The sequence below is a fragment of the Lutra lutra genome, chromosome 12 (genome assembly GCF_902655055.1).
Source record: "Lutra lutra chromosome 12, mLutLut1.2, whole genome shotgun sequence".
Classification (NCBI taxonomy): domain Eukaryota; kingdom Metazoa; phylum Chordata; class Mammalia; order Carnivora; family Mustelidae; genus Lutra; species Lutra lutra.
The window spans coordinates 56,286,751-56,310,476 of NC_062289.1; the positions used below are offsets into that span (position 1 = coordinate 56,286,751).

The 23,726-nt window shown below is 42.6% G+C and overlaps 2 protein-coding genes across 8 annotated transcripts in view; one reads left to right on the plus strand and one right to left on the minus strand.

Moving 5' to 3' along the window:
* The window catches only part of L3MBTL4 (L3MBTL histone methyl-lysine binding protein 4), a 465,624-nt gene that overhangs the window by 158,329 nt on the left and 283,569 nt on the right, over positions 1-23,726 (minus strand). For all 7 annotated transcript variants that reach the window (XM_047697687.1, XM_047697683.1, XM_047697681.1 and 4 more), the window contains one exon: positions 19,671-19,773. In XM_047697687.1, the coding sequence (XP_047553643.1) occupies positions 19,671-19,773 (103 nt within the window). The remainder of the gene's footprint in view (positions 1-19,670; positions 19,774-23,726) is intronic.
* LOC125082256 (junction plakoglobin-like) lies at positions 7,265-10,509 on the plus strand. Its single transcript, XM_047697689.1, is given in 1 exon segment — positions 7,265-10,509. A coding segment is annotated over 1 exon segment (2,235 nt). The 5' UTR covers positions 7,265-7,409; the 3' UTR covers positions 9,645-10,509.

The window sequence follows — 23,726 nt, forward strand, 5'->3', positions numbered from 1 at the left end:
TCGTATGTCAAGATTCTTGGCATGCAACAAGAACCTAATCTTGAAGTGTCAAGTATTAAAAAAAATTCTCAGTGGATTATTAACAATGAAACTACAATGGCGCTGTTAGAAAATAAATATTCTTGATGCCAGCATCCTGAACTAGCTGGAGAGCACTGCATAAACTCATGGAAAGACTGTCTGAGGCTCTGTATTAGTAACGTGAGAAGGACAAGCTAGCCCTTACTATACAGATGTCTTAATAGAGGACCAGACAGCCACCAACATATGCACCCAAGGAAAACCACCACCACTGGGACCTGAATGCAAGGTGAAATGTCTACTCTCAACTTCTTATCTCAGAGGCTATGAAGGCAGGGCCAGCAAAGGTTGGAATGCTTTAGCAGCACGGTGGGCATGGCTCTGGTCACATCGTTAACCTCATCTGTCACCCTTCATCCTCCACTATCACCACCCAAATCCAAGCTCCCAATATTTGAAATAATGTGCAACCGCACACATGGGCACACACACTCACTTGTTCTGTACCTCAGCTATTCTTCCCTCTTTTGTTTGGTTAAATCTTACTCATCCTTCAGGATTCAGGGACGATATCCTCTTTTCTGGGACACTTTTCTTGAAACTCTTCGATTAGCTCAAGGGACCCTCACAGACCACCCACACATGGCTTCCCAAACATACTATTCTTATACCATTTAGTTAACATTATAGGTATTGTTTATCTCCTCTCCTAGACTGTGAGCTTCTAGAACAGGAACAGATCTATATGTAGCAAAATGCTGGGCGTATAAAGGACATTCAGTAAATCCTTACTCAATGAAAGGATAAAAACTGTATGAGAAAGAGAGAAACATAAGCCATTCCATGTGATGTATTTTTGTTAAAGTCATAAGTAATTCTTTTTATGAAACATGTATCTGCAAATTTTAACTGCTTTTTAAGTCATAAATTTCTACAGTGTTTTTCTCTTTAGTACCTAGCTATTCCATTCAGAAGAAACCCTTAATACACATAAAAATTTCACTGGCCACTTACACAGCCTTATTTTTAAATACTGTTAAGTAACACCAGAAGTACTTGATTAAATGACCATCGAGGACTTTGCTCTTCTCGAACCTTGCTATTTGTTTTCACGTATTATAGAAGAGCAGGGCTTTGACCATTGGGCACAAATGTTCACATCAAGGTACAGTTGTGTATTTATATTTATCTGGTACATCCTAATGATTCTAGTGCAGATTATCTTGCTACCAGAACGACATCCTTCCCTGCCAAGAGCTTCCTTTCCAAGCCCGACCCATACCTGTACCAGAGTGGCCCGCAGCTAGCCCATCCCCGCATTCCCACCAGCTACTAACAACAAGTATTCTACCAAGTCACAGGTCACGAGGGAGATCCCTGGTTTCTCCTGCTCCCAGCCGCTAGTTTGATGTTTTAGAAATATAGTAGCCAGGGAGTACTGTGCTGAAATCCTTAGCATGTATCCCTGTGAACAAAGACTAGAGCCTGCTGGAAGTGACGGTCAGAAGGAGCCAGGATCTGCTGTGAGCACAGGGATGCAAAGTGGCTGCCTGCACGCAGCTGCCCCGGAAATGCCCGGAACGGGCCCGGAGGCTTTCCTCGAATGCTGGCTAGAACGTCAGTTTGCTGTTTAATGGGACATGGTTCTTAGTTCCTTTTTAAAAGACAGTTTTCATGTTTGTGAATTACCAGCAAAGAATTCTTAGATAAACGTGTGGGATGCGAGAAAGAGGCAGGGTGTCAGGCTTGCGGGCGTGTGCATCCCTGCTCAGGAAATACTCAAAGCAGTGGTGCATGCTCTTTTGTTCCGAGGTTCTGTCATCTGTTTTACGAGCTAGTTTAAACAGCACAGAAGCCTGACCAGATACACTTGATGGAAGGCTCAGGCCCACTTCAGGTGTGTGGAAGACTTGATTCTAGGATGAAACCATGGTTTTCCATGAAATATAAATTTTACTAGAAGGGATTTAAGTCTGTTTTCATATTCTGGTATCTCTGCCTGCAAGACCCGTTGTCTCAGAGAAGGAGAAGTCATTTTTCTACTCCACTCAAAGGAGGCAAAACCGGGCCAACTACTGGGTAATATCCTCCAGAACAGAGGGCTGAAGAGCAAGAGCTCCTAATTCCCAATGTGGTGAAATTTCAACATTTTACTCTGTACTGTGTTTATTTTTAACCCATGATAGAGACACTCAAAGCAGACGAAAACCTAAGACAAACACTGTGGGCCATGGGGCTCCAACGAAGGCTCAGGACAACACAGGTCCATTTCCAGGTCCCTAGACAGTGGGATGACAACAGGCCTTGGTAATGGGGGCCTTAGAAGCTGACCACCCTCCTCCTGAGTTGGTCAAAGCCCAGGAGCCCCAGGGAGCTCATTAACAGCCCTGACCCTGGATGTGTATGCTCTCTCTGTCCTGTCATAAGAGGTCTCTGGAGGGGTAGGAGAGGCCGGGCAGCTTCCTTCTAGCTTGATGTCCCTGACACATCAGACCATCAAGGGCCACATGCAGAAACCTGTGGGTAATGTGTCCCAGGAAGGTCACTTTAATACTGCTGAGGTAATTTCTTTTTGTGAACAATTTTTTATTGAAGGGGACCTTACGTTCAGAATGAGCAGACTGTAAACTATTCTCACCAACTGAACACACTCCTGACATGAGCACCAGACCAAGAAACAGATCCCCTCTGTTCCCCATTCTTCCAGTCATACCACCAAGGATAACCAGAGCCCCGACATTCCTGTACGTATCTTTTAGTGGACGTATGCACACATTTTTGTTGGGCATATAACCAGGCACAGAATAGCCATATCTTTTAAAACAAATTCTGTTATTTACTACATAATTGATGTTTACCACATTGCATGACTGGCCTCCGAGATCAAAGCTTGGTTTATTATATTGGAATTATCTCTTCTCCATTCATACATGAACTTTGTTCAGCATGCATCATTGTAATTGAGGTCAATGACACTGTGTCTATTTTAGTATTCAACGTGATCTTTTGGGATACATAGCACCACATTATTTACCTCGCATTGGTGCTCTGGCATTTCTAACGCAGTCCTAAACCATCCTAAACGCACCCACTGTTATCACTGAAGGAATTAGAAAATTCACTAATTGCAGCTAGTTCTTATAAATAGGCAATTCACCTCTACCATCTGGCTCCACATAAAGATGAACAAATGAATATTAAATCTGACATATGTGGGCACTGAATTATAATAACAGACATTAGAGCATGATGCTGTATTTATTATATCATCAAGATGAGAAGAATTGAGACAAAGGGGTAATTAAAATCATCATATCTGGCTTAATATTTTCACAGCCTGAGACTTTATTTCAGATTTCTGATTTGTAAGTTTTTTACTGATAGTTCATGTTTGACAAGGAGTACTTGAACATCTCTACATACCAAAGAGGAGGCAGACATTCAGGTAGCTTATATTTTTCCTTATTGTCTAGAGCAAAGTATAAGCAACAACTGGAATTGTCTTCAAGATCCCCTGCCTTCCATGTGTGTGCATGTGTTTATGTACGTATTCCAGAGCTGTGAATCAAAAATGTATAGTTTGGAAGGAATCCTGGAGATCATTTTGTATTGCTCTTCCCTTATGAGGATACTGTTCTTGACCGTCTCCTTAACAGCTGATTATCCAGATGGAGTAATTTTGTGGGTAGTTTAATCTTACCATTTCCCTTTCTGACCTAAATCTTCCTCATCTACAAGTCAAAGACTTAATTGCAACTAGCACCCATGCATCCAGAAGTAGTGAGAAGTGGACATCAGCCACTTGCCAGTTGTGCGCCGGGAAGAGAAGACACAGAGTGTCCAGAACTCACTTTCTTCATTCATAAAATAGAGACAATAAAATTTACATCGTAGGGCTGTTCTGTGCATTAAGATATTAAGATAATGCATGTGAAAGTGTTCTCAGAGAGGTTAAATGATGTACAAATATAACATGTTATTCACTGGTATTCTTATCTTGTATAACAGGCTCTTTTCAAAGGAGAAACATCAAGATTCAAATTTTGTACCAAACTTGGTCCACCCTAATGTCTGCACTCCAAGTAATTTCCAAAAATCAGGGGTACTATCAACATTATCCTCACACATGGAAGTCAGACAAGCTCTGGCTATGTTACATTTAATAATGGTACCTCTTTAAAAATTAGGAGAAGAGTCTCCAGAAGAAGCTTTACCTATAAGAAAGAAACCACAGGGGCGCCTGGGTGGCTCAGTGGGTTAAGCCACTGCCTTCGGCTCAGGTCATGATCCCAGGTCCTGGGTTCGAGCCCCACATCGGGCTTTCTGCTCAGCAGGGAGCCTGCTTCCTCCTCTCTCTCTGCCTGCCTCTCTGCCTACTTGTGATTTCTCTCTGTCAAATAAATAAATAAATAAATAAATCTTAAAAAAAAAAAAAAAAAGAAAGAAAGAAACCACAGTGGGTGAAACTTCCTAGTCTTAGGGATGTTATTTCTTAGGGGAAACCAATCCATTTTAAATTAGATTACAGAGTTTCCTATGCATTCAGATTAGCTAGGACAAATTCTTTGACAATTTGAGTAACTCTAGGAAGTCACAACAAACTGACTGGGGAATCATTCTTTTCTGGTGTGCCTGCAGATAATGGAAGGATCATTAATCTTGATTTTTCCAGTGTCTTTAGGAAGGGGGCTATTCCAGCCCAGTTCCTTCTCTTGGCTGTAGTTTTGTAGTTATGGGCCTTACATTTGGAATATAGATCCTGAACTCAAGATATTCACATTTTAACAAATAGTGAAATTTACATCTAGGTGAGTTCCTGGCAAGTGGAATAAGTTCTGTCCAGGCAGTATGCTTTAGCTCTTCAGAAGATTATGCTGATGAATTTCACTTAGAGTAACAATAGGTAGGTAAGGTAATTAACAGGGAAATGACAAATCATCTAGTCCAATAACTTTGTTTTGCAGATGGAAAAACTGAGACCCACAGATGTTGTAAACTTACTTCTTGTCCAACCATTCGAAATTATAAGGGACATTGCTAAATTATTTTTAATTAAGGGTTACATGCACTTGAAACTTTTTATTTTGAAAAAAATAAATGGAGAAATGAAGTTTTCCAGTGCAGGGATGATTATGTGTCAAGATCAGGTAAGAATTTTGCATCTGAAATGTCTCTCCTAATACCTGCTTAAGAAGAGCCACTGGAGGTAGTACGTGGTGATCGAGATGAATGAGAGTGGCCAGGAAAGCTGGCAAGGAGGTACGAGAGGACCGCCAAGGGTCAGTACAAAAGACCAAACTAGCTCTGCCCCAGGATGCAGAGGGAAGAATGAAGAACAGAAAACAATAAGAGACAGAATGAGAGACAGGAAGGACAAATGCAGACGATCCAATGTCATCTAATGGAAATTTTGGAGAGAAGACTACAGATACCATACAAAAAACTCAAAGATGATCTGAGATAGGAGAGGACTTTGGCCTAAAAGCTACAAAGGACATACAGTATTACAGATAAACTAAAAAAAAAAAAGAAAAAAAGGAGAGAGAGAGAGAGAACCATATCTAGACATATGCAGGGCAATTTTAAATTTCATAGAACATACATAAACACATAAACATATTCTGTAAGAAACCTTGACCAGTGAATTCTGTAAGATCACATCTGCCACCATCAGCGGGGCTGGCATTAGACTCTGCCCACATGGCACAGAAACCAGAAGGTGATATGAAGCAACGCTGATGGAACTCTGAAGGAAAAGTTCTGGGCTTAAGATATTTATCTCCTCTCAGACTGACTTCATGCAGGAGATACACAAAGATTTTAAGTATAATATATAGATGCCACAGACAAAACAAACCTCGAAAAGAACAGTGCCATAACAAGGAATAATAGATGTTAGATCAATAAATAAGTGAATGGGAGTAAGGAGTACCCTTGTTGTGATGAGCACCAGGTGATGTATGCAAGTGTTGAATCACTATATTGTACACCTGGAACTACTATCACACTGTATGTTAACTAACTGCAATTAAAATAAAAACTAAAAAATTCAATAACTGCGCTGAAAGGCCTGAGGATACCTCTGGAACCAGTAAAATATATAGAAGTAAGGGTACCTGGTTGTTTTAAGTATGGCTGCAAAATTGTTTGCCCATTTCTGTTCTTTCTAAGAATTGAACTCTATTGGGGCACCTGGGTGGCTCAGTGGATTAAAGCCTCTGCCTTCGGCTCAGGTCATGATCCCAGGGTCCTGGGATCGAGCCCCACATAGGGAATCTCTGCTCAGCGGGGAGCCTGCTTCTCCCTCTCTCTCTGCCTACTTGTGACCTCTGTCAAATAAATAAATAAAATCTTAAAAAAAAAAAAAAAGAATTGAACTCTATTGCTTAAAAACTGAAAAGTTTAGAAAAGAGTATGGTATCTAATCGCAAGTTCAATTAATACAAGTGGGTATGTTGGATGAGGGAAAAAATAGCATTCAGGGGCGCCTGGGTGGCTCAGTGGGTTAAGCCACTGCCTTCGGCTCAGGTCATGATCCCAGGTCCTGGGTTCGAGCCCCACATCGGGCTTTCTGCTCAGCAGGGAGCCTGCTTCCTCCTCTCTCTCTGCCTGCCTCTCTGCCTACTTGTGATTTCTGTCAAATAAATAAATAAAATCTTTAAAAAAAAAAAAAGAATAGCATTCAGTGTTTCAAGTTTCACAAAAGAAAGCCAGATTAATGTTCTATGACTTTGACAGTTACATAAACACAGTTGTAGGAATGCACTGGAAAAGTTCAGACTAACCATTATAAAAACTAAAAACTTTCCCTTTAAACAAGAACTCATTAACAAACAAAATGCTCTGGAACAGGAGGAAAAGAATGAAGGAAGGTCCCATCCCTTGCCCCACAACTGTCACTAAAAACAAACAAGCAAGCAAACAAAGACAAAAACTTAGGACATAAAAAATTTAGAATATGTACAATATATATAATAATTATAACAATAACTGCAAATAGGTCAAATTATGTTATCAATAGGAAAAGACTCTTAGATGGGACTTTACTTTTAAGACAGTTATATGCTTCTCACAAAAAGCATACCTAAATAAATTGACATAAAGTGCTAAAAATAATAGAGTAGATAAAGATTTTCTCAAAATTAAAAAAAAATCTTGCTTGGCACTATTAACATGAGACAATGCAGAGGACAGGGAAAAATAAGGATTAAGAATCATTTCTAGTCAGGTCCCTTCGCCTTTTGTTCGGTTACTGAGTTGCTGCCTTGGCCAGAGCCCGGAGCAGCCGCCGCCCGAGCGCGCCGAGCTCAGTTCGCTGCCCGCGCCGGCTCCCAGCCCGGCCCGACCCCTACACCCAGCCCGGCCAGGCTCCACAAGCAGCAGCCGCCATGGAAGTGATGAACCTGATCGAACAACCCATCAAGGTGACTGAGTGGCAGCAAACATACACCTATGACTCTGGCATCCACTCAGGTGTCAACACCTGTGTGCCCTCGGTCAGTAGCAAGGGCATCATGGAAGAGGATGAGGCTTGCGGGCGCCAGTACACGCTCAAGAAGACCACCACCTATACCCCGGTGCCCCAGAGCCAAGGTGATCTGGAGTACCAGATGTCCACGACGGCCAGAGCTAAGCGAGTGCGGGAAGCCATGTGTCCTGGGGTGACGGGGGAAGACAGCTCGCTGCTGCTGGCCACCCAGGTGGAGGGCCAGAGCACCAACCTGCAGCGGCTGGCCGAGCCGTCCCAGCTGCTCAAGTCAGCCATTGTACATCTCATCAACTACCAGGACGACGCCGAGCTGGCCACCCGGGCCCTGCCTGAACTCACCAAACTGCTCAACGATGAGGACCCGGTGGTAGTGACCAAGGCAGCCATGATTGTGAACCAGCTATCCAAGAAAGAGGCGTCACGGCGGGCGCTGATGGGCTCGCCCCAGCTGGTGGCAGCCGTGGTACGCACCATGCAGAACACCAGTGACCTGGACACGGCCCGCTGCACCACCAGCATCCTGCACAACCTCTCCCACCACCGTGAGGGGCTGCTTGCCATCTTCAAGTCAGGTGGCATCCCTGCCCTGGTCCGCATGCTCAGCTCCCCCGTGGAGTCGGTCCTGTTCTACGCCATCACCACGCTGCACAACCTGCTGCTATACCAGGAGGGCGCCAAGATGGCGGTGCGCCTGGCCGACGGGCTGCAGAAGATGGTGCCCCTGCTCAATAAGAACAACCCCAAGTTCCTGGCCATCACTACGGACTGCCTGCAGCTGCTGGCTTATGGCAACCAGGAGAGCAAGCTCATTATCCTGGCCAATGGAGGACCCCAGGCCCTCGTGCAGATCATGCGTAACTACAGTTATGAGAAGCTGCTCTGGACCACCAGCCGTGTGCTCAAGGTGCTGTCCGTGTGTCCCAGCAATAAGCCTGCCATTGTGGAGGCTGGTGGGATGCAGGCCTTGGGCAAACACCTGACAAGCAACAGCCCCCGCCTTGTGCAGAACTGCCTCTGGACCCTGCGCAACCTCTCGGATGTGGCCACCAAACAGGAGGGCCTGGAGAGCGTGCTGAAGATTCTCGTGAACCAGCTGAGTGTGGACGACGTCAACGTCCTCACCTGCGCCACGGGCACTCTGTCCAACCTGACATGCAACAACAGCAAGAACAAGACGCTGGTGACCCAGAACAGCGGTGTGGAGGCTCTCATCCATGCCATCCTGCGTGCCGGCGACAAGGACGACATCACGGAGCCTGCCGTCTGCGCCCTGCGCCACCTCACCAGCCGCCACCCCGAGGCTGAGATGGCCCAGAACTCCGTGCGCCTCAACTACGGCATCCCGGCCATCGTCAAGCTGCTCAACCAGCCCAACCAGTGGCCGCTGGTGAAGGCGACCATTGGCCTGATCAGGAATCTGGCCCTGTGCCCAGCAAACCACGCCCCGCTGCAGGAGGCAGCGGTTATCCCCCGCCTTGTCCAGCTGCTGGTCAAGGCTCACCAGGATGCCCAGCGCCATGTGGCTGCAGGCACACAGCAGCCCTACACGGACGGTGTGAGGATGGAGGAGATCGTGGAGGGCTGCACAGGAGCCCTGCACATCCTCGCCTGGGATCCCATGAACCGCATGGAGATCTTCTGACTCAACACCATCCCCCTGTTTGTACAGCTCCTGTACTCATCAGTGGAGAACATCCAGCGTGTGGCCGCTGGGGTCCTGTGTGAACTAGCCCAGGACAAGGAAGCAGCTGATGCCATTGATGCTGAGGGGGCCTCGGCTCCACTCATGGAGCTCCTGCACTCCCGCAACGAGGGCACCGCCACCTACGCTGCTGCTGTCCTGTTCCGCATCTCCGAGGACAAGAACCCAGATTACCGTAAGCGTGTGTCTGTAGAGCTCACCAACTCCCTCTTCAAGCATGACCCAGCTGCCTGGGAGGCTGCCCAGAGCATGATCCCCATCAATGAACCCTACGCAGAGGACATGGATGCCACCTACCGCCCCATGTACTCAAGCGACGTGCCCCTGGACCCCCTGGATATGCACATGGAGATAGACCCGGACTATCCCATCGACACCTACAGCGACGGCCTGAGGCCCCCCTACCCCGCGGGGGACCACGTGCTGGCCTAGCGGGCCCTGCTCCGGTGTGATTCCTCATCTGAGAGGCTCTCTGTGCAGGCAAAGGGGCGGACAGAAAAGTGCCTGAGCCCCGGGGAGCAGGGCCGCGACTTCTCGCCGAACCCCACGCCTCCAGAGGTCCTCTGTAGGGTCTTTCTTGGGATGGTGATCTGCTCCTGCTTTTCTGTCTTGGGCTGTGGGTCTAGGGCCCAACACCCCCTCCCCACCTCTGTGGCCCTGGCACTAAAGCTTTAGACTCAGTCACCCACGCTCTTCCCTCCCCCAGCAGTCACCCCCCACCCCCAGCCCACCCCGGGTAGCCTGACTCCAGCGGGGCCTGGTCACACAGCGCTTTGGTTCCTTCTTTGGGCCTGACTGTCTCACCGAACTCCAACCTACGAGCTGTTTTGATCCCTTCGGGTGTCCAGGACCCAGGTTCAAGGCCCAAAGCCCAGAATCCAAAGCTTGTTTGGAAAAGTTCAGGGACAGACCACGGAGATGGGACAGAGATGCAGAGAGTGAGTCCCCCCCACTCCGGGGCACTGCTGCACCTCTCTCCAGGACGCTCAGCTGGCTTCGGCCCCTTCCTGGGAGCCCTGGGGGTGTTTCCCTCACGCCCCTTCCCACTCACAGCTGCCCTAGCTGACTCCTGAGAAGTGCTCTTGGCTGACCCCTCTGGTGTGCGGTGGGGGGGCTTTCTCTTCCCCTTCCTGTTTCAAACCCACCACCACCTCCTGCACATGGGTGTGGGGGGTTGGGGGAGGTCCCAGCAGAGAGTTTTATTATTCTCGCTTTATGTTTTTGGTTATTGGTTTTTTTGTATAGACCAAAGCAAAGAAAATAAAACTAACACACAGAAAAAAAAAAAAAAAAAAAATCATTTCTAACTAATACAGAATCCACCATACAAAGACATAACAGTATTAAAACTTTTGCACCAAATAACATCTGATTAATGTATCTGAGAAATTTTTAACAAAACGAGAAACTATTTGATCTTTTACTGAGAAACAAATGGCAAAATTTGTATATCCTGTCTGATTTTACTCATGGAAAATACACATATATGAAAAAAGCTGAAAAGCGAAACATATTTAAGGCATATAAGTTTGTAGTTGGAATATGAATGGTTTTTATTTGCTCTTGAATACTTCTGTATATTACCCAAAATTTTACTATTGACCATTTATTAGTTCTTTAATAAAGCGGTATTAATTCAAAAGTAACACAGGTGGTAAACTTTCTAGTTCTTAAGAGAATGGACTTTGTCTATATTTTACTTTGATTTTTTTTTAAGATTTTACTTATTTATTTAAGAGAGAGAAAGAGAGAGACAGCATGAGAGGAGAGAAGGTCAGAGGGAGAAGGAGACTCCCTGTGGAGCACAGAGCCCAATGCGGGACTCGATCCCAGGACTCCAGGATCATGACCTGAGACAAAAGCAGTTGCTCAACCAACTGAGCCAGCCAGGTGTCCTTGATTTTGGTTTTTAAGGTGATTTAAAATTACCAGATATTATTATTTTGGCCTGCCATTAATTGCTATAAACTAGTCTTATGTAGAAATAAACTAAAGTTACATCTACCTTCATTATAATAAGGATGCAATTCCTACAACCTTGACAGTTCACATAATTTGAAATTTTGTACAAAATAAAATCCTTAGATTATGCCAAAGAATACTGTGTCTTTGGAAATCAATGCCCCAGTTGCTATAAAATTAAGGATCCCATATGCAATCTTCTTCCTTAAAGGGAAAAATCAGAATTCTCATACAATTATTTCCCAGTGAGTAAAATCAGACATACACATTAACCTTCAAGAATTTTAAGTAATGGGGGCACTTGGATGGCTCAGTGGGTTAAAGCCTCTGCCTTCGGCTCAGGTCATGATCCCAGGGTCCTGGGATTGAGCCCCGCATTGGGCTCTCTGCTCAGTGGGGAGCCTGCTTCCCCCTCTCTCTCTGCTGGCTGCTCCCCCTACTTGAGATCTCTCTCTGTCAAATAAATAAATAAAATTAAAAAAAAAAAAGAATTCCAAGTAATGGATAGAAATGATCTAAAGACCCAAGGCTGATCTTTCATTACTTTATCAATGCTTTTACTAAATTGGGTAATTAATCATGTCATTTTGACAATTAAAAGTGTTATCCCAAGTCAGATCCTCTTGTTCTTTTTACTTAGTAACGTAAAAATACATCTACAAGTTTATTTTTAAATTTCTACCTAGTTCAATTTCACAATGTGGTTACATAAAGTCAAAGAAAATGACAGGCCAAGTGACAAAGGAATCAGATGAACATGAACACATGTCATAAAGGTACTCCCTTGGCATGATAAAGCTTTAACTGCAGGTGACAACAAATTAAGAAGTACTGTGCATATAAAATTAAAACCATGCTTTTGAGAATCCTTTTCAACACAGTATTCCAATCAGTCATTATAAATTCTTAAAATTTACAGAGCCAATAAAAAGTCATTTTACACAATCTTTTATTTCTATGGATATGAAGAAGAAAATGCTATTATGATAAGGCAAAACAACAATAAAGAGAAATAAAATTATATACTGTTAACTAAATGATTACTTGGGGAGTAAACCAAGTTTTAAAAATAAGAGAAAATATGGCATACTAGAAAATTATATTTTCCTTTCTTCTTGGTAATAAATTCCTTCTCTCATTACTAAAATAATCAAATAAATGGATGAGAGGGCATAAATACATAAACAAAAAGCACAGAAGAAAAAATGACAGCAGATAAATCAACACATTTTTGAAGCTGGAAAATGGATAATGATGTGGGAAACAAAGGCAGAAGAAAAAGTACTAAATTTCTTTACTATCTGTAGCCCATTGACAAGTCCTTGAAAACAGAGTGACATTCCTCTTGAAACTCTGCTGCCTCCATGTTAATACTTCACTAAGGGCAAAAGACAATCTTAGCCGAACTCCCAGGATCCTGTAAGTCTACTTTAATATACAAAAATTCCTTTAGAAACTTCCTTTATCTCTAATCCTCCATGATACATGTTGGCAATCATTCCCCAAACATATGACCCACAGATATACATCTGAAGGGTTTCATGACTCAGGGTTTGTTTTTTGTTGTTGTTTTTTTGTTTTTTTTTTTTTTGTTTTTTTTAAAGATTTTATTTATTTATTTGATAGAGATCACAAGTAGGCAGAGAGGCAGGCAGAGAGAGAGGAGGAAGCAGGCTCCCTGCTGAGCAGAGAGCCCAATGTGGGGCTCGATCCCAAGACCCTGAGATCATGACCTGAGCCGAAGGCAGAGGCTTAACCCTCTGAGCCACCCAGGCGCCCCATGACTCAGGTTTTATTAGACAGTAATAAATGATCTTTTCCCAACAATAGCTAGCCCCCTCAAGGTCCTGGAAACCTTGCTTCCAAAATTTCTTAGGGACTTCCGCTATCCCTAACCCCCTCCCAACTTGGAACTAGATAATGGGCCACTCCTCCTAACCCCAGTGCAGTTCTTTCTGCTCATGGGTCCTGTCCCTGTACTTTAATAAAATCATCTTTTTACACCAAAGACATCTCAAGAATTCCTTCTTGGCTGTCAGCTTCAGACCCTAGGGTCTTTCCTATATCAAACAAGGACAGAGCCAAGAGTCTGCAGGGAGGGGATGGCATAAGAGTACCAGGAAACGTTTGGAAACATCATGTCTGCTAGAAGGAACTTACTCAGAGGAGGAGGCTCACTGCTGGTGACAGGCTCCTTGGCCTTGGCTGGGCAGTTGCCTGACCAGTCCAAGAAGCTCACCAGCAGGCGGGTCCCACACATGCATGCAAAGGTGCATCCCAGCCTTCTGGTGCCTCTCTCTCAAGAGTGAAAACGGAGAAGGACTGCTGGGCTTACCAGAATGTCCTTCATGAAATAGAAAGAAGCCAACCAACCTCACCCAAACCAAGTCAAAACACAAGTATCTGGGAAAAAAAGGGGATGCAGGGAGCAGGAAAACAACAGCCTCAAATACTGTCAGAGAGTTAAAAAAAAAAAAAAAAGACACACAAATCAAAAAAATCAGAACAAGATGCAATAAAAAAACTAATCAGAGAATAAGGATGCATTTCAAGAAACTGAAAAAAAAAAAAATCCCAGTACAATTAAAAATTTCAACCAAAGGACTCTAAGTCAAAGTTGAAGAAACAGTCCATAGGAAAGAACAAAAGACAGAGAAGTCAATGCTAGGGGAGAACATCAGAGCACATAGAAAAGAGGGCATTACTCAAAAATTACCATAGCAACATTTCCCAGAAACAAAAGACGTGAGCTTGCTGATTGAACCTATGAATGAAATCTCATTTCAGAATACCAGTGATAAAAAGAAAGTCCTAAAATTGTCCAGGGCTTGAGATTCTTGCAGAGCGTGGGGTGGAAGAAGAGGAAGACCAATCCTTTCCTGAAGTGAAATTTGAATGACAGCTGACTTCTGGTACGCAGAGGGAAAAATGGAGCGATGCCTTCAATATTCTGAAGAAAAAGGTTTCCAACTAGAATTCTATCCACAAGTCAATGACTATAGTTGAGGAGAGATAAAAGATACTTTTGATATTAAAAAAAAATCCAACTACCTCCCACAAATACTACCCCAAAACCTGGGAGAAAATAAACCAGGGACCAATACTTAAAACCCAGGAAATCAAGTACGTGGCAGAAAGGAGGCAAAGGGAATCCCAGGAGGCAGGGGAGTCCCAGTAATATGGCTGTGCAGCTCACCTGTAGAGAAACCGGCAAGGGCAGGGGGCTGGGTATGGTCTCCAGGTGTGGAGAATGATGAATGGACCATCCAAGGGACCCAACTGCTGCTGAGAGAGGATTTGGAGGGGAATGGCTTTGTCAAAGGAGTCCGGGCCAGAAGGCAGGGCTGGGAGGGATCAGAGGGGATACAGGGGTTTGTGCGCAGAGGCCGCACTGCCAGGCAACCAGGAAAGAAACCCACCCAAGAAGCAGGGGGACAGCACAGCAAATGCTCTCCCTAAAGATGAAAATCTGCTTCTAAGAATGCCAAGAGATTCGTCGATGAGGTCAAGAGCCAGAGGAGTTCCACAGGCCCCAAGTGCACACCACGGATACACACACACTTACACAGCCCAGCACACTCCCCACACAATACCCCCACCACACACACACACACACACACACAATTTCCCCAACACACACCTCACACTACACTACACATCCCACAGATGTACCTACTGTACCCACACACATTTTACATACATATGCACACATCACATATACATACACCTTCATACATACCACACACACATATATGCCATGATACACACACACACACACACACACACACATAGGCAAACTGATTTATAAATCATGAATAGAGGCCAAGTTGTGCCATAAATTTCCATGACCAGCACCCAAAATGTCTTAGATTATCAGATATCCTTTCTTCTGAGCAGTAGACATCCGTTTTCTAATTGTGTGTGTGTGTGTGTTTTCTTTATGGTGTGACACCAGCAATGTGTGTCCTGTATCTCACCTGGGAGCACTGGGGCAAGAGGTCCCTACCTTGTAACAATATCTGACTCTTTGTGTAAAGAATGTCATTATTAGCTCCTTAACTAATTACCTTTGTATATTTTTTAAAGATTTTATTTATTTATTTGAGAGAGAGCAGGAGCAGAGGGGTGAGGGGCAGAGAGAGAAGCAGGCTCCCTTCTGAGCAGCGCCTCCCACAAACCCGCCCCAACATGGAGCTCGAGCCCAGGACCCTGGGATAATGAGCCAGAGGCAAACATTTAACAGACTGAGCACCAAGGTGCCCCACTTTTGTATGTTTTATGACACAGAGGTCGACCAAGTCTTTCCGAATCTGTGTTCTACTCAGTTAGAAAAAAAATTCCTGTCTAATCCTGGACCCTGGCTTAAATTAGGTTTACATTTTGTAGTCCCAATATTGTCATCTTTAAATATTTCTGTGTTAACAAACACACCTACTTCATTTTACTCACTATGTAAATTCATTCAAATAACATGTAAATTGTGTGATAATTGTGTACCAAAAGTCCTATTTTCATACAGATAAGAACTGATGCAATTTTTCCTAAATAATGGCTTATGCAGATTTTATATCAACTCTAAACAGCTTTGAATATTACTGTTAACCCCTTGACTATTTTAATGAAAACTAGAGTAAACCTGTCTGAAATCCATCTAAAAAGGATACCAAGAAGTCCACCTGATCTCTCAAAGTGGTCTATTATTTTCAGATGTCGTCAGCTATGTCCTGATGTCACAGCTCTCCTTGCCCGCTGTACGAAACAAGACACTGACAACTTATTTTAAGAACATTGTTTACTTCCTTTCAAAACACCATGACTTCAATATCAGAATCAGAAACCCTGACATAAAATGGTAAAAACAAGACTCACTCCTTGCAAGCACTTTGCTGCCCAGAGTATTTTACAGAACTAAAATCACTGTCTTCCTATACTTCTAAGCATTCCCCAAGGCTTTGGAAGCAGAGGTCAATTGAGCTGTTTTGTACAGGACTTTGTGAAGCTGGAGGGGTTTCTACTTATATTATTTTCTTCCTCTTTTTAAATGTAAAAATATTTGCCTGAAACTCTTCTGGACTAGAAACTGTAAAGAGCATTTTGTAGAATGATGACTCCTCGGTAAAGGTACATATTTATGACAAGAAGAAAAAAAAACCTTTCATTTTAGAAAATGCAAGTCTAATTCATACGCTTTAGGAAACTCAAGCTAGAGATGATTATGACAACAAATCCAGGGCTCTGGGAGAATGCAGCATTTTAAAATTCTCATCTCCTGCTTACCGTCTCATTGACAAATAAGATGGAAAATGTATAATGACAACTTTGGGTATGTTAAGGCAAATTCCTAGTAGGTGTAGTTAGGTGTGTGTGTGTGTGTAATATTCTCAACAGATACCACCAAAGATACATGCTGACGAACGATATTTTTCATGTTATACAACTATGTAAAATTAATACTACAGTAATGGGAATACATTAAAACAAACCCCAAAGAATATAAATGATTTATCATAACTGTTCTTGCCCAATTAGTTCCAAGTTCTTAAGTTATACTCAACATTACATTAGTACATTGACTGAGTAAATGATATTCAGAATGTGATAATCTATACAGAAGTGAAAACAAGAATTGGTAGTTTAAAAAGAAATCAAAGTATTAATTAAAAATGGGAAAAAAATGGATACAGTCAGTCAATGAGTAACTCTAGCATCTCAAAGCTAAACTTGGTAAAACAAGACCAGTCACTGAAAATGGTTAAAGCAAGAGAGATAAATGCTCTGTGCCTACTGGAGCTAACCTTATATTGCCTATAACCTCTGCCCTCCATAACTGCTTTACAATCAACACTAACCCCACCAAGAACTTACCCTCATTCCATGAATACAAAATAGTATTCAATATAATAAAATCTCTTTTCACAGGTAAGTAAGAATTTGCCTGACAGTTTAATTCTGTATAAGTTCTAAATACAAGTTTAAGAACCATCCAGTTATCTAATTTTTGTCTTTTCTAATCTAGAAAGAAGCTCATCACAAGTAGTTGTTTATTTTTTTTTTTCTGAGGTAATGGAATCATTAAGCTTCTGAAGACTTCAATTTACAGGAGCCCTGCTCTATTATAACAAGATCTAGGGCGGGAAGAGAGCCAAGACCAAGTCACAAAGACACTGCCCTGAGCAGCCCTATGAATCCTTAGGTCTGGAGAAAGACTGCCTTGTGCTTTCTTTCTGACTATCATATAGGTGCAGTATTTGATTTTTCTGCTAGGCTTCACTGAATGCCTTTCTTTAAACTCTACTTCCACACTCTTCTAGTTTCTTTAGAAGTTCTGAGGCCAATCTTTAAAGGCTGCGTGGTGGATGGAAGAAATCATGTCGGACAGTCCCAATATTATTCATAATTAGATACTACAAATACGAACAACAACTGGGTCTGTCTGTTCCATACTGAATGAGAAAAGTTCCAGGAAGCTGCTGGAACAAAGTGGAGCACACCCATTGTGACTCTGTTCACTATGTTTTCCGAATCCAAGCAGGGAGAAGCAAGTGAACCACATGTAGGAACAGTGTGGGAGCCAAGTCCGTTGTGATGAAGTGGAAGAAGAGACCTTGACTGAGCTACCTGGTAATTTTATCTCCAGGGTAATCATGCTAGAGCTGTCCAGGGTGATATTTGTTATTTCAGCCCCAGTGCCTCAGGAGGGTAAACCAGGCCAACCACAATGTTACAGTCTTGCTAACTTTCAGGATAATGACCCAAGTTTTGAAGGAAGGACTCACTTTTCATCTGGAAATAACTGCCACTCAAAAATCTACTAGGAGAAAGCAGAACATGGTAAACACTCTCACGGCTATGCTTCATTGCTTTCTGTGCCATCCAGTATGGTGGTGAATGGGCACACTTGGCTACATGTGATTGAGGAACAGAGGATTTAGTTTTTGTTTAATTTTGATTAATTTTTTAAAGATTTTATTTATTTATTTGACAGAGAAAGAGAGATCACAAGTAGGCAGAGAGGCAGGCAAAGAAAGGGGAGGGGAGAAGCAGACTAACTGCTGAGCAGAGAGCCTGATGCGGGGCTCGATCCCAGGACCCTGGGATCATGACCTGAGCCAAAGGCAGAGGCTTAACCCACTGAGCCATCCAGGCGCCCCATAATTTTGATTAATTTTAATTTAAACAGGCATATATGACTCGTGACAAATCATAAAGGGGTATGCAGTTCTAGATTTTAAAAAAACAAAAAGAAGCCCACAACAAAAGCCCGAGGAAGATTCTTCATAGCTATATACCCCTAAGGATGTCTGAAAAATGGCTCTGTTTCAACAGGGTCTTCACCTAATACAGAGTCCCGCAAATGGTGTGACCACTCCCCTTCCCTCTCACTTTTTGTCCTTTCGTCTCTTTTCCTCCTTCCCCCACATAACACCACAATGTCTCCAGAGATCTGTCCCCAGTCTCCTAGCCCGAGTCCTACACATTTGCCCAAGTACCCAAGATGTCCACACATCTTTATTTCTTTTTTTATGGATTCTATATGACATCCTTTTAAGTGTTAATGTTACATTTACACATATAACATATTCATTTATGCTATTTGGGAGTGTTTACTGTTATTCCTTATAGTAACATTTGCTTTAGTTCATTTAGAACTGTTTTCAGCACTGGCTTCCAGGATTGCAACCACCTGGTAAAGCAAGACTTCCACATGGATCTCTTTTGTTCAAACAAATATTACCTTGCATCGCACATTTCATAACTTATTCTCTTCTCTTTCTACTTATCTATGACATTTATCTTATGTATTTTTGTATTTCAACAAATTTTTTTTATTTTACATATTCTATAACTATAGCACCATACGAATAATTCATCTCTATGTTATTTTACCAATTTATGGGAACAGAAAAAACAGTAGGGACTTATACGGATTTATTTGTACTTACTTTTTCTTAAAGCACTATCCTCTCTAAACTTTTCTGAAATATTGGATACATGGGTATATGCTTCAATATAACTTATACTTAATACTTTCTATTCTATCACTGAATTATCTCATCTCCAAATGACTAAGACATAGAGAAAGGGAAATAGGGGCAAGGTGAAAACAATAGGGGGGAGAGGCAAGAAGCTCTGGAATTTCTCTAGAAGACAGCAGGATGCAGCATTTGTGTGGAGAAAATTCAGGCCTGGGGTAGGACACAGAGTGGTGAGCACGTCCCATAGAACAGGCACTTGTTAAGGAAAGTGTCAGACAGCAGAGGTTCTGGGAAGTGATGCAGGTCCAGGAAAGACCTCAAGGGTCCAAGAAAGCTCCAGGAAGGGCAGAGGTGGGCAGGCAGCAGGGAATGTCAAGTGGGGCCTTAGAGACACAGAGAAGGGAGCATGATGGGAAGGCATTTGGCTCCAAGAGAGTCATTTATGATGCTACCTATAGCTGCTAATCTGCACACTGTTCCAATTCATCCCTAAAATAATTTAAACAAGAAAAATTTTTACCTGTGATGTCCTGAATACCGTGGACCACGGATATGGCCTATTCCTCGGCACCCTGGAGTAGGACAAACAGCTTGCCCTGGAAGGATTTTCACATCATTTGCTCCTTCAGGAAGTAAAAGAACATACCTTGAAAACACCCTCAGTAAAGAACTAGAAAGACTAAAATATGTAAATGATATTCATTGAGACTTTGCAAATTAAAAACAAACCATCACTAAAACACTTACTGGATACTTGTGATGTTTTATAACATGATTTAGCAGAAAATATCAGTGCTGTCATAGATAAAACTAACACAACTGATATCTGAGGCAGAGCGAAATATACAGGCATTGAAATGTTTTAAAAATATGAGAACATTTATCCATTTCTTTTAGAGAATCATACTGGCAAAGGCGATATAACCATGAGCTAAGAATGTGAAAGACTGAGGTCTGGTTTGTGGTTCCCTTTGAAATTCCACTCAACCACAACAAGACTCCCCCAAATACAGGACAGAAATTCAATAAATAGGGGTGTCTGGGTGGCTTAGTCAGTTAGGAGTCTGCCTTTGGCTCAGGTCATGATCCCAGGGTCCTGGGGTTGAGCCCTGTGTCAGGCTCTCTGCTTAGTGGGGTACCTATTTCTCCCTCTCACTCTGCCCCTCTGCTCTCCCTCTCTTTCTCTCTTAAATAAATAAAATTTTTTTAAAAAATTCAGCTAATAAATGAGACATGCCAAAGATGGTGAACATAGCCCTAGTCATGCTCAAGTAGCTTTCAAAGCTAGCTGAAAAAAAGCACTGACTCCTACTCCACTTTACTAATACTATGTACAGTAACAGTTATGCTGCATTAATATTATAATGCTGTATGTACTTAATACTAATATCAATGCTAATATGTACTATATGTAACTACTCCAGGCCAGAGAGAAACTCTATCAAGCCCAAGGGCAATCTATCTCTAAAGATTATCAGGAGCTCAACCCCGTTTCTCTGTTCTGTGATTTTCCTCAGTCTGCTCTCCCTCTAGAAAAAGCACTCTGGATCTTGTCATCACACAAAATGACACTGCTTCCAAAAGCACTAAGCAAACAGGCCATCTGACTACAAAATCGTATCCTTCCAGATTGCTTGCTGAGGTAGCCCAGCTGCCGATGATGGTTCAATATCCTGGGAGTTTCCAGGCCACGGAGTCCCTTCTTTCCCTCCTCACTTCTCTCCCTTCATAAATAACTCCCTTCCCTTTTCTTCGATTCTGCCAACCAGTAGCTCCCTTCTGTTGCAAATAACTTAAGCCCCCTTGCCTCGACGACCTTCTGTGACAGGTGACTGTAGGAAGAATATAAAGAGCTTGCCATGGGTCAGTGGCACCACCCTGCTGGTCTGTGTTTCAAAGGACTAAGTTCTCCTAGAAAAAAATTACACAATGGTGCAGATTCACTGTTAACAAAACTATGGTCTTCAGTGTCACCTGAACCCCTCCCCACTCTCCCAGGCCTCCACAAGCTTCTACCTCTGGTTCTCAGAGCTGCCCCTGCCTGTACTTCACTGGGAAAACAGGAACCTGTCCATGGGGTACAGCATTCCCTCCTTCCTTTCCATCACAATGAGGAGCTCTCTCCCCTCCAGGGTGGGTCTCTCACCCTTTCCATTTGGATCTTATCTATAGGGTCTTTAGGCTCTAATATATTCTTGTCACTCCTGCACTATTGAATCTTTTGTACCAGTATTTCAACAAATTCCAGTTTCCCCACCACAAAAAGAAAAAAAAAAAAAAAACAAAGACAAAACAAAACAGAAAACAAAAGCTTAATGCTCTCCTTGGGATTCACATTCCCGTTTAGGAGCCATTCACTGTTTTGCCTTTCCCAGTCAGACTTCTCAGAGAAGTTATTTCTGTTTCCTCACATCTCGCTTCTCAAACCATGTCATTCCTCTCAGGTAACTAACGACTTCTGTGCATAAAGTCCATCATGGGCTACTAAGGATACATCACACTTGCTGCTTTGGTGTGATTACGCACTATCCCTTCTCAAGTTGTTACTGTCCACAAGCTTTGGTGGCAGCACCCACCCTCCCACCCCACCCCCCGCCGACAGTTTCCTTGCTGCATATGGGCATTCTCTTGGAATACTGTTTGCCAGATCTCCCTCCTCTAGTTAACCTGAAGATGTCAGAGAACCTCAAGATATGTTCCTGGGCTGCCATTTCTACAGCTTTGTTTATAACCTGCAAGCTGTAGACGCTCACAGGCTATATACAAGCCCACGGCCTACATATAACAAATATTAGAAGGTACCACAGCAAATATTTAGACCTTAGAGACATTTTCGGTAAGTTTATTGAGTGAGAAGAAAATCTGTCTTAGACACTTATTATGCCTTCATAATTTTGCAAAACACCTTGAGGGATAAACAGAGAGAAACATGTTGCCTCATCCAAAGGTAGCTTTTGGAAGCAGCCTTGAGAAAGAAACAACTTTTAAACAAATTCAATGAAAACTATAGTTAAAGAACTGTAAACAAGTCTCTAATTAAGAAGTATGTTTATGTCAGTCGGTAAATAAAAAGATTTATAAGAAAGAAGCACAGAATATAAATAGAGTTTTCTCCAAACTGCGCCTCAGAATGCACTACTAAGGCCACCGTCAAAAAGACTTGGAATATTATACCTATAAACAAACCACCAAACAAATGCTCTCTGTCAGTCAGCCTGTCGCTCTGTGTGGACAACTTTCCAATAAACTGTCAGTGAAGGCTCTTTAATATGTTTTTCAGGACTATTTCAATGCACTTGATTAAATTAGGCTTGAAGTGATCTTTTAAATATTTATCAATGCACACTTATCTCCAATGTCCCGATGGGGGTTATATTTCTCTACTTTAACAGTTAGATACGTGAGGAAGAGTATGACCTCAACTATTACGAGAAGAGTTATTACATTAAGAACTGCAAGCAAGGGTCATAACAAAGAAGAAGTAGAGAAGAACATGCAATAAAAAAGCATGGAATCTAACAATTTTCCTTGGTACATTTTGTATGATGAAGTTTAATGGGTTGACTCAACGGTGAATTAGACAGCCATCTGTTGGGGAAAAGAAACCTGTGAATTCTATAATCCTTCATATTATTGCCTCTAGGATAAGGGAACCTATGATAAAATTAATGTTTTTTTCCTCAGAAAATAATTGCATTTTTACCAAGAATATCTTCCTTTTAACTTGGATATTTAAAGAATTAAGTCTCAAGAAGAAAATGTTCTCAACTTGAATTCATTTTTTTCAGAGAACATTTTACCCTTCCTTGCCTGCTTTTTGCCACTTTAACTGAATCGATTTCCTAGTTTATCTGCTGAGCTCCTGTTTCCCTTCACTAGAGTCAGGACATTGACCTTATCTACTGAGTCTACCACTGGAGCCCCAGAACCCACTACAAGCAGCAACTGGCACATAATAAATACCAAATAAAAACATTTTATAAATGAATCAAAAATCATAAAGACAGCAACAATTAACACCTGTAGGCATAATTTGGCATATCCTGACCACCATGCTGGAAGCTAATCCCCACTTTACTCCTATTTCAGAGCTTAGCTTGTCTAAAATCAACCTCTGGTTTTCTATTTCTGAATACCATGAGCTATTATCAAGCACTAATAGCTCCTAATTTACTCCGAGTCTTCTGTGAAAATTGTACTTAGGCAGGAGTCAATCTAATGGCATAGTTCTTCCTGCAAAGGCAAAACGAAATTGAAAATATCCTTGTAGACTGGAAATTATCCGAGTAAGGAGCAATGCTTCACACTCACGTGATACAGTAAGTAAATGTCCTAGTGGGCCCCCCATTCATATGAAATTATGTGGCTGCCATCAGCAGCCCAGGCAGACACTGTAGTTGCCCACCCAATGTCCATTCCCTCTTTCTCGCTGACTGAACCCTGATTTGGTTCAAGGCAGCAATGTGCCCAGCTAAAAATGTTGGCTTTGCCAGCCTCTCACATCTAGATGTGGTCATTTGACACCATCTGGGACAATAAGACCTAAGGGAAGTGCAACATAAGGATGTCCACAAAG